Source organism: Electrophorus electricus, chromosome 25, assembly GCF_013358815.1.
Source record: "Electrophorus electricus isolate fEleEle1 chromosome 25, fEleEle1.pri, whole genome shotgun sequence".
Taxonomy (NCBI): Eukaryota; Metazoa; Chordata; class Actinopteri; order Gymnotiformes; family Gymnotidae; genus Electrophorus; species Electrophorus electricus.
In genome coordinates this window covers 8,457,545-8,469,725 of record NC_049559.1, presented here as the reverse complement: position 1 = coordinate 8,469,725, position 12,181 = coordinate 8,457,545, and the positions used below count along the sequence as shown (strand labels likewise).

The window sequence follows — 12,181 nt, the reverse complement described above, 5'->3', positions numbered from 1 at the left end:
GTAGTCAGCCTGGTGTTGGATACATCCACTGATGTATCCAGGCCACCTGCAGTGTTAGAGAGCTAGTGAGCTTTATGAAAAAGGAGTGGTGCATTTAGAAATCCATGTATATCCAACATTCCAGGAAATCCAGTGTTGCCAGGATTCTTAGAAGGCAACAGAGGACTTCATGTGATAAAATGGCCACAGGGACATCTGTAGGGGATCACATTGAGTGCCGAAGAGAGGGAGGCAAGAATTTTGGGAATATGAGGGTACAGTCATATTCAATTTGAGCAGTTGGTCTGGCTGTGACCTTCATTCATTTACCGATCAGCTGATACAGAACACCGGCACTGTTTTTGTTTTCAAAAATCGCTGCATCGGGCAAGTGTGATGACCAGGAAAGTGAGAATTTCCTGGAATTTGAGTCTCGCTGTGCCTGGACTAATCTGTGTGTATCACAGAGCCACGACAATGAACATACGTGTCAGGCAGCCCTGACGGCCCCTTCATCCATCGTGATGAAGCAGTAGAGGAAGGCAAAGGCCCTCATGCTCCCAAGGTCTGCATGCACGTTCCTACTGGTCGACCAAGGGACCGTCTGCGTAATATTTGTGGCTATTAGGTAGTAGAGCCACATGAAAGTGACTCTGCAGGCTACAGTGTGAAACAGTCTGTGTTTTTGAAAATAAACTCACAGTGACTGAGCATCTCAGCGAAGTGCGTCAGGCAGTCGATTAATAGCTCTTAAGAGTCAGTGACTCACTTGTTTTTTTTCTGCTTGGTCTATTGCCAGTTCTCATACCGCTCGTGGTGGACAGCCACTGAAAAAGCTGACTTGAGGAGCAAGGATGATTCAGAAATCAAGTCATTCGCTATGTTCAGTGGGTTTCCACCCAGCAGGGTAAGGATATGGAGAAGAAAGAGCCCCTCTTCAGAGATTTAGCTATGATTTTCGAGCAGTGAGTGGAAGGATCCAGTCAGTAAGCGTTAGTACAACGTCTCCATCCACGTTCATGTCACATCCTGATATTGTTGACTGATTCAAACTGACCTGCAAGTATAGGGGCTTCCGGAAGGTGCTAGGAGGCCGATTCAACACATCGGTGTGATGTGAAGAGACGTGCACTCTGACATCTGTAAACCCAACTGAATCTGTGAATATTTCAAAGCCTTTGAAGTTTATCCAGCCTCTCAGAGAAGTTTGCACTCTTGATTGGAGCACTTTAGGCACAAAGCTCTAGTGTGATGAGAAGTGCTATCGCAAAACTCCATTCTTCAGCAATTTAGATTCACTGTAACTGACATTTCAGTGATGGTCTGCCCTCACATAAATGCCTGAAGGCTTAAGTTGAGCTGTGTGAGCAGCAAGAAAGATCAAAACTAATTGGTGTTTCCACGCTTGTGAAGCTTGCAGATGCAGTGAGGCTGTTGTGTTACCTTCCCATGAAGTGGACTCCAGAGCTTCATGGCCATTTATTCTACGACCAGACTGCCATGGCAAAGAAGACTTGTTGGGTCCGACCCACACCTCAGTTTTAATATGGGCAACATAACCTTTTGAGTGTGAGTGTGTGTTTGTGTGTATGTATCACACACGCTGGCCTTGTCCAGTGCAGGGCCTGGGGCCAGATGGCTGTAATGTCTTGCAGTGACTTTCACCCTCAGCTCAAGGAGATTATTTAGTTTTATTTTTCTTAAATGAGCCACCTCTGTATGTGGTGTCCCAGCATGTTGTATCTGCCCAAAAAAACAACTTAAAGATTTAACTGAATTTAAACTTGTGTGATGTTTGACATACCCTACCTCCAATATCAACCAGAAAAGTTTCCAAGTTCACACTTTTTGTTGCTTTTCATTTTGTAGTTAATATTTTAGCAGATAGCCAAAGATAAGCTATAAATGAGCTTAATATAAATGACATGCCTAAATAAGTTAACCTATTACGCAGTCCATGTTTCTGTCTGAACGGCATAAGTTATTCAGTATTCCTGATTGCTTATTTTAAGCATATTCTGGGTCAAAGATTTATGGATAAATGAGGTAAAGATGAACCTGACTGATGAAAAGACTGGTGAAATAAACTGCTCTTCATCCGAAGCACACCAGAAAATTACTCAGATCCAAGCAAATGCCTCAAAACTCAGGGGACACCACTTCACCTTGCTATAGGTCTGAGGACTTTCAGATATGCAAACTGTGTACTTTCTAACAGCTACAAATTGTAATGACACTCAGAAGCTAAAGTCACTCAAGCATGCAGGAAGTTAAGATTAGAACATACATATTGTTCTGCTTTCAATAGGCTAAACTTTACATGGCCTATGAGTCTTCTACCACATGTGCTACAAGAAATAAAACTGCACTATAGCATTCAAAAGTTAACAGTCCAGTGCTATAGGATCTGAAGGAACAGTGTTTCACCTGAGCCAAAACCCTGGCCAAGGACGTTTTTAGTTTTGATTTAAAATATCCAGTGCTGTGGCTCTTCAGCATAATAGCAAAACGTTGCCTCTCCATGCGTAGTTGTTTACCTCAGGCAGGACTATATGACTGGTTCCTAATGATCTGAGGGTTCTGTCTGGCTCATAACACTACAGCATATCTGATACATATGCTGGTCCTACACCATTAAGCGATTTATAGACCAGTGATAATACCTTAAGATCAGCTTTGGAGTATGCTCGTAGCTAGTGTAAGGACTTAAGAATGGGGCACATGTTCTCTGCTTTTGTTCCTAATGAGAATTCTAGCAGCTGCATTTTGTGTAAACTGAAGCTGTTTGTCTTTTTTTTGGAAGTCCCATTAGGATGCCACTACGGTAATCAATCCTGTTAGAGGTAAAGGCATGGACGAGTTACTCTAGGTCTGGTTTAATCAGGAGATCTCTGATCTTGTTGATGTTCTTAAAGTGATGAAATGCTGATTTAGTAACTTAGCTGATTGACTGCTAAACTGAGATCAGAGTCTATTAGTATGCCAAGGTTTTGAGCTAACTCATTATATTTATGTTTTTTGAGTCCAAAAAAGGTAGCTAGTGTTGCCTCTCATTGCTGTTGCCAAATTATAATCTCTGTTTAATTTATTCAGATGTGGAAGGTTTTGGCCCATCTCGTTAGAGGTGTGCTTAAGGCACTTCCAAAGGGAGTGGCAGGGACTATAATTGTCTTCGGAGATGGCTGAGTGGTGTGTGCATAGCTGTGGTAAGAACGTCCAAAATCTTGCATGATTTGGCCAAGATGAAGCAGATATAAGTTAAATAGAGTGACCCAAGAATCAAACCCTGGGGGACCCCACAAGTCACTGGCACTATTTCAGAAACATTATTTTTTTATTTCGACAAAGTAATTCCTGCAAATATGAATTGAACCATTTTAGTTCTGATCCTGAGAGTCCATCCCACTTTTCAAGTCTATCTATGAGAATTTTATCTATGGTATCAGTAGTAAAACTGATACCTTCCCTACTGTATTTTTAATCAAATGTCATTAATTACCTTAATGAGACCAGTCTCAGTACTATGAGTAGGCCAAATTCCTGTCTAGATAGCTATATGAATTGTATAGATGAACATTGTCTAGATAGCTATTTGAGGATAGAAAATCTGTAATCCGTTGCTTGAAAATGATTTTCGCGAAGATTTTGCCAGTAAATGGTAAATTTGAAATTCTTGTAATTACTTAACAGAGTTGCTTCCAGTTTTAATTTTTTAATAGAAGCTTCCCCACTGCAATTGTTAGTGAATGAATGTACACTGCCTGGCCAAAAAAAAGGTCACCACTTAGATTTAACTAAGCAAATAGGTAAGAGCCTCCCATTGGATAATTACTGCATGGGTGATTATGTTTCAGCTGGCAACAAGTTATTTAACTCTAACTGATGCAGTGAGTAGCTTTTCATTTGTTAAACAACCATGTCAAAAGACATCCTGTGGTCGTGGAAAAGTTGTCAATCTGTTTCAGAAGGGTCAACTTATTGGCATGCATCAAGCAGAGAAAACAACTAAGGAGCTTGTTGAAACTACTAAAATCGGGTTAGGAACTGTCCAATGCATTAATAAAAATTGGAAGAACAATGGGGAAACATCTCTGAGGAAGGAATGTGGTCAAAAAATATCTTGAATGATCGTGAACAGCGTGATTGGTGAAATCAGATCATAGAAAAACAACAGTAGAACTCAGGAATATATTTAATAGTGAAAGTAAGAACATTTCCACCTGCACAATCCAAAGGGAACTCAAGGGCTTGGGACTAAACAGCTGTGTAGCTTTAAGAAAGCCACTTGTCAGTGAGGCTAACCAGCAAAAATGGCTTCAATTTGCTAGGGAGCATAAAGACTGGACTCTGGAGCAATGGAAGAAGGTCATGTGGTCTGATGAGTCCAGATTTACCCTGTTCCAGAGTGATGGGCGCATCAGGATAAGAAGAGAGGTGGCTGAAGTGATGCACCCATGATGCCTAGTGCCTACCGTACAAGCCTGTGGGGGCAGTGCTATGATCTGGGGTTCATGCAGTTGGTCAGGTCTAGGTTCAGCAACGTTATGTGCCCAAAGAATGAGGTCAGCTGACTACCTGAATATACTGAATGACCAGATTATTCCATCAATGGATTTTTTCTTCCCTGATGGCACGGGCATATTCCAAGATGACAATGCCAGGATTCATTGGGCTCAAATTGTGAAAGGGTGGTTCAGGGAGCATGAGACATCATTTTCACACATGGATTGGCCACCACAGAGTCCAGACCTGAACCCCATTGAGAATCTTTGGGATGTGCTGGAGAAGACTTTGCGCAGTGGTCCAAATCTCCCATCATCAATACAAGATCTTGGGGAAAAATTAATGCAACTCTGGACAGAAATAAATGTTGTGACATTGCAGAAACTTGTGGAAATGATGCCACAGCGAATGCATTCCATAATCAAAGTTAAAGGCCGTCCAACTAAATATTAGTGTGTGACCTATTTTTGGCCAGGCAGTGTAAGTTTAGGTGATGATGGATAGGTAAAACATCATAAAACATTGTTCAGTTGATATTACTTCAGGGACCAATGATGTTTGCAAATTTGTTAATTTGTCAACTATTGCAGACAGCATTTTGCTATTGTTAATGTTATTGATGTTAATGTTGGAGAAAAAGAATGGTTGTGCTTTGCATATTATCATATTGCAAACATACACCCCATCATTGAAGATTTATTCTTAAGGTTTGTCTTTCACAACCCGTGTTCAGATTTACTGCATTCAGTCTTTTGATTTTTGAACTGCGTCACCGTTTCTGCTTGGTGCTCTCTGCTTGCATGAAATGGCTTTAGCTTTAGCTGAAGTAATAACAGCTATAACACTAACAGTTGTTGATTTGAAGCTCTCCAGCAGCGCATCGACAGGCATGGATGGTCAGTATAGTTCTGGGCTCATTTTATTTATGAAAATGTAGCTGTGCTATTATAAATCTCTTAAAAACGGATGTATTGGGTCATAAGTTCCAGTGAGGCCCACATATCAGAAACAAAAAGAGTCCAGTATGGCAGAAAGATCCTTGGCATAATTATTTTTGGGGATTGTTTGTATGTTATGTTAAAATCACCAGCAATCACAAAATGTTAATCAGTGGAATGTTGCAAAAAATCAGCAGAAATAAAAGATAAGTTGATAAATTCCTCAATAAAAACTGTATTGTACTTTGGAGGCCTGTAGACTGTTCTTGGTGTCCCTATCAGAACTGCACAGAGATGTTCAAAGGGTGTAAAGAAACCAAATGATAACTGCTTGAATTAGAAGGAAGCATTAAACAGAGGAGCTGTAATCCCACCTTTCCAGCTGCTTCAGAAGACATAAAGTTTAGTGGCGCTGACTCAATTAATATTGTTGTGGCACTACACTGATTTAACCATGTTCCACTTAATCCAACCCACGGGCTATAATAAAATCATTAATTAAATGAGATTTGTTTGTGTGTGATCTAATATTGAAAAGAGCTAACTTATAAAATGTGTGCTTTGCTCCAAAAACTGTGGGTCACGTCTTACTGCAGGTTCGACATATTTACAGTACCTCTGCGTGTGCATGTCATGTACTCCCTGTTTTTTTCTGTTAAAGCACTGGAATGAAAGAGATTACAGGCAAGATGGGTCCATGCTTCTTCTGAAAGCATGTACTGTTAATGTCATCAATTTAGCAGAGGGAACTGAAAAATATCATTGTGGCACATCATTTGAGAATGGGGTGTCTTCTTCCAGGACAGCAGATGACGATGTGTGGGGCTCCTGTTATCGATGGGGTAGGGAGCTGATCTTTCGTTCCGGTGGTCGAGGAGCTCATCTCCTTCTTCAAGCAGCACGTGTTGGAGAGGCCTCACGCTTCTTAGGGGAAGGTCTGGGGGATGGAAGATGGAGATGAAGCTAAGGGAGGAGCTGGGCTGATTTTACACTGTACCCGAGGACTGGCTGCCAGCGAAAGTGACAGCCATGTTCCAGCCAATACCAGCTTCTCCATTGTTGCTGGGAGGTTCAGGTGGGGTGAGGGAGCAGTGTGACAGCGTAGAGGCCTCACAGGGCTGTGGTGTCCCCCCGGAAGCTGATAAGCATGGTCATCATCGCAGCTCTCTTGGAAGGTCTATGGCTCCCTCAGGATGCCCACAGTGGGGGGAACATGTAATGGATCTGTTGACGCAAGGGAGTCCTCGGGTGTTTGCATCAATGTGTGACCACTAATAGGAGTAGATCAATTGCAGAGCGAGAAAATCAAGTTCTCGGTCAGAGTTTTGGCACCCTTATTGTTTGTGTACAGTCCATCTTGCCTAAAAATTCTCTATTCTCAAAAGGTTAAAATTGTCAGTGAAGTTCAGTGTTTGACCTACAGCTTTTGCGCAGGTGTTTACTCAAAGTGGCCTCGAGGACATGTTTGTTCTCCATGCAGGCAGATCACACCGATAAAAGTTTGAATGTCAAGTTTGCTAGTTGTGTTGAAGGGGTTATTAAAATCTCTTTTTAATAACTCAGACTCCTGCTTTCTCGTGTCATTCTTGTCAACATGCGTAATAATTTGCTTCACTATTTTATAATCAGCCAGTATTGTGGGCAGCTTTTCAATTAAGTCAGAGACTGTGACGCTCAGCTCACATCGAACTATGAGTTTTGATGTTCCAATCCATTGATAGAGTTGTCCCAGATGACAAGGGTGTCTGCTGTGTCTACAGGCTGAGGCTCTTTGGCCGTGCTGGGGTGCTCAGGCTGGCTGGCACTTCCTGATCTTTCAGCGTTCATTTCCCTGCCGTGGCGAAGATCTACACCGAGGCTTTGCAGGGGTTCAAATCTATTCTGCAAACAGTGATCTTGTTTTGTACTGCAATCTCTGAGCAGCAGTGCTATCTTCAGTGCTAGCATTAGCAGAAGATGAATGCTTATGTTACGAGGGGTGGCAGACGACTACAGAGCTGTACATAGCTCCAACCCGGACCCACTGCTCATTTCTGTCAACTACGCTCATGATAGTGGCTCCATTCAGGCGATGCATTGGCCTGGCTCTGTGTGTCTCCACTGACCTGGCTCTTTGTGTCTCCACTGACCTGGCTCTGTGTGTCTCCACTGACCTGGCTCTTTGTGTCTCCATTGACCTGGCTCTGTGTGTCTCCACTGACCTGGCTCTGTGTGTCTCCACTGACCTGGCTCTGTGTGTCTCCATTGCTTAATGCTCCACTGAGCTTCCTGGTCAGCGGTGTGCTGTCAGCACTCCCACATTCTGATACTCCTCGCAAAAAAATAGGAATGCCAGCTCTTAAACTCAGATAACAAGCTCTCAAACCTCATTTCCAGCAAAAGTCTTCTTCATATTTCTGTAGAAGAGTGTAACAATTTTTACAGCACATGTGTTCAGAAATCTGAGGAGCCGTTTTCTGATCCATTTCTTTTGGCATCCAACAGGAACTTTTCTTGTTCCTGTATCTGTAGCACTAATCTTAGAAATATTGAAATCACAAAGAAAAACGACCACTTTTGGCTTCGATTTGTCTGTAAACAGCAAGCTCAGACACTGTAGTTTGAAAAATGATTTCTGAAAATAAATAGAGAAAATAGCATTGCTAAGCAGAGTGCCTGGACAGCAAGGAAGCAAGAAGTAAAGACTCAAGTACAAACACAGAAGCAGCATTTTTTTTCTTCAGGGGTCATCTAATGAATGCAGTAATAGTTGCATCATTGGGATAAGGTTTACTGGGCCGATCCCAAATCACGTCAATGAGAATTGATTATCTAATGGGCCAAGCCCAGCGGTACACTGCACTGTCCCAGGCTCTCACTCACGTTTGAAAGGCTCATTATTTCATACAGCTAAGTGGCGATGGCACAGAGATCTAGTGGGCATACCCGACCCACTGGCTTGTCTGGGCCACCTTGGGAGCTTAACTTTAAATATCCATGAACCGCTGCACTACCAATCCTGCCTCCCGCACACCGTAGCAAGGCAAGACTGGAACATGGAAGGACGGAGAAAGCACTCTCCTCTAGTGCTGATTCAGTCTGAATATGCCACCCCCCCCCCTCCCCCAGATAGGTCCTGCAACTGCCTGCCAAGACTCCCTCAGGTTGGGGACCTGTTGTCTTTGGATGCAGTGACGCTTCATGCCATTCGCGTCAGGTTGCAGTAATGAAGTATCATGTCGATCTTTTGGGGGGGGGGTTGTTGAGGGGCCGTTCTCGCGAAATATTCCACCGACGACAGACACGAAAGGCTCCGAGAACACGAGCGTGGGCACATGCAAATTTGCATTCACAGCAATTCACAATAATGCAGAATCGCAGGTGCAGTTTAATTGAAAGGGCTGGGGTGCCACTCTTCCCAAGCAATTAAACGCTCTCATAGGCCAACTGATTGGAGCAGCCAAGTGTGCAGATCCCCCAGCTGCACACTCTGCTTCTCCATACCTGCAGCTCTTCAGTGTGTGAGAGGGAGGGATAAGGGCCTCAATACCATTCAATGTATATCATTTTGGCTCATAAGTGAAACTTCACTATGATTCAGAGAACCAATGTGCTGCTGAAATCACCACCATCCACGCAGCACGTGCCAAATGTGCTTAGCTAGACAGTCATATTATCCACACTACTTGTTATTTTGTACAGGATGCCACTGTGCTACCTAGTTTGGGATTAATATCTAATACAACATGGTCTTCATGACTGCCCTGCCCAGGGAATCCTGTATAAGACAGGAGGGAAGAGAATCAGCTCTGTCATTCACTATTCATTTTCAACTGACTGATGCTAGCAGGTTTTCCATCCAGCAAGTTTCTGTAAATTTTGAAAAAAAAATCCTGAATGGAAAAACACCCATATTATGCAAAAATACGTTTATGCTGGAGCAAGGTGGATGGAAACATGACATAACTGACATTTTTTTCTGCCAAAATGTCGCAAATGCGCATACAATTTGCAAAAACATCTGGCTGAAAACTCAGATACTGACTCTGACTCTATCCTGGACCACAGAGAAGCCCCAGCCTCCTGAGGCTTTGAGATATGTTTAATTTTTCAAATGTTTAACTGCTCCTGTCCCTGATAGCCTGCTACAGCCGAGCCTGTGGGTCTCAGCACTCTGGCGCTCCTTCTGCGACACTTACGCTCCACATCCAAGCTTGGAGTCACTTCTGATTTACTCAGACTGGGACGAACATCTTCCTAAAGTATTTCGGTGTGCAAATGACTTCTTGCATAAACCATCAGCAAGACAAACGCATATTAGATTTTCGGTGTTTAGCACTACAATCCAGAGAGTAGCTCTGACTTCATTATCCTCTCAGAGAAATCCATGCAACAAGCTTGAAAGGAGAAGTGATCAATAGATAATATAATGGGCTCATCAGGCTTGATTCTGATGGCGGTAAATACGTGCGGAGTTCCTAGCACTCCTCAGCAGCTCGGAGGATGCTGGAGCAAGTTGGGTTGTTTATTCAGGGACCAGGTCTGGCTCAATGAGGCGGGATGTAATAAAAAGCCTACAACCGCAACACTATTAAACAGTCTGGAATCTTGATTCGTTTTTGTTTGCACCCAAATCAATATGCCAGGATCAATTAGACTCTTGGTTTGGTTTATCAGAAAAAAAGTAATCTGTTTCCTTGGATGAGGAGATGAGCAGTACAAGTACAAGTCTGTGTGGGGGGGAGGCCAAGACTTGAGATTTTGTGGGGCTCAAATGTTCACCAGATGACATTAAAATCTGGAAAAGCTGACAGTGTGGGGAGATTTAGTTAATTCCCGTGAGGATTTGTTTTGTTTTGCTTTGCTGTTGTTTCCGTTTTTTTTTTTATTATTTAATGTAAATATACTGCAAAAAATACCTGTGTGTGTCTGTGTGTGTGCATGAGTGTGTGTGTGTGTGTGTGTGTGCGTGCTTGTGCTTGCATGCGTGCATCTGTGATTCCTCCTACTCTCCAGGACATGGCTTTTGCTCCTGCGGCCGCTGTATCTGTGGTGACGGATGGTTTGGGAAGCACTGCCGGTTCCCCCGCACCTGTGACGTGTCTGACGCACAGAGCAAGAGCCTGTGTGAGATGGCCAACGGTGTCATTTGCTCCGGGAAAGGTATGGTGACAGGGCTTTACCTGTGATGGTAAGGGTGCAAGGTTATAGCTACAGAGCTCCTCGCTCGTGGTATAGCAGTAGCACAGCAAGCAATGATAAAGCACAGCTGTATGCACTGAGGTTTTACAGTGAGGCTGGACCTGACTGTCTTAAACTCATACTCTTCGGCTATCGCAGAGCTTTTGAAGTATGATAACTTGGATAGAAATTATTGGAGGGAACTAACACAGACTAGTGCTAAGAGTAGCCCAGCCCAGTATATCAAAGACTGCCAACCTTGAGGGGTTTTCTCGTGTAACGGTGTCGAGGGTATACTGAAAATGGTGTGATCAAGGAAAGACAGTGGACCCTGTGGACGTCAACAACCCGTCAGCGAAAGGGGTCAGAGGAAGATGGCGAGAGTCATTCTGGCGAACAGGTGGTGCACAGTCAAGCAAATTGCAGCAGAATGGAGAACACTGTGGCTCTTACTAACATGTCCGAACACACAACCTGTCATTCTTTAACATGGAGGTGCTATAACAGCAGATGACCAGTTTGAGTGTCATTGCTATCTAAGGGAAACAGAAAAGCGAGAATCCAGTGGATAAAAAACAAACAAACTGGAACACAGAGAAGTAGAAAACATCACCTTGTCAGATAGATCCAGATTTCCGTTGCACCATGTTGATGCATATTCCTCTGGTCAGAATTTGACTGGATGAGCCCTTCCTGTCAGGCATCAACAGTCCAGGCTGGTGGAGGTGGGGTGATGGTGTGAGGAGTGTGTTCTTGGCACACCCCAGGTCCTCTGATACCTGCGGATGGACGTTTAGACAGTAGGGCTGACCTAAGCATCCTGGCCCGCCACGTTCATCCCTGTTTAACATTTCACCAGGACAATGGACCGTGCCACAGGGCTCGTATACACATGGGCTGATTCCAGGACCATGACAACAGTGTTGATTTTCTTGCCTTCACATTCCCCAGACCTTAATCCAATAGATCATCTCTGGGACCAGGTAGAATGGCCTGTTCACAGCATGTCAGTACCGCCATCTAATTTGGGGCAATTGCGAGAAGCTCTCCTGTCCACAGGTGCCAAAATTCTTGCAGGATTATTTCAACACCTAGTGGAATCTATTCCATGATGAATTTATACATATATACACACTGCAGATCCAAATTAGAGAACACCACGCAATTTCCTAAATGCCAAGGTCACTGTGTAGTGCTATGTGAATTTATCTTAACAGGAGTAAAAGAGCAGTATTTTAAGCTTATTTCATGAGTTGTATATATTCTAAAGCACAGTAAAAAATAAAATTAAATTTACATGGGATCATGAGATAAGAACACTGATCAAATTTAGAGAACACTTTCAGATACCTGCAAGTTATTGGTGTTAATGTGGCACCTGGTGCTAATTTCCTTAATTATCTGACAAACCCTATTTAACTGGCAGCCTAACTTTCCAGCTTTCACTGACTTTGCAAGATGATGAGCTGTTCCAGAGTGAATGAAACCCTCTGGCAGCAGGTTGTACAGATGAAGGCCAAAGGGGTGACCCTATCAGCCATAGCAAGAAGTTGATCATTCCAAGCCTGTGATTTCTAGAATATTGCATCTCTGCAACATCA

The 12,181-nt window shown here is 43.3% G+C and overlaps 1 protein-coding gene across 1 annotated transcript in view; it reads left to right on the top strand.

Moving 5' to 3' along the window:
• itgbl1 (integrin, beta-like 1) overlaps positions 1–12,181 on the top strand; it is a 40,925-nt gene that overhangs the window by 23,790 nt on the left and 4,954 nt on the right. Inside the window, 1 exon segment of the mRNA XM_027001329.2 lies at positions 10,416–10,562. Within this exon segment, the coding sequence (XP_026857130.2) occupies positions 10,416–10,562 (147 nt within the window).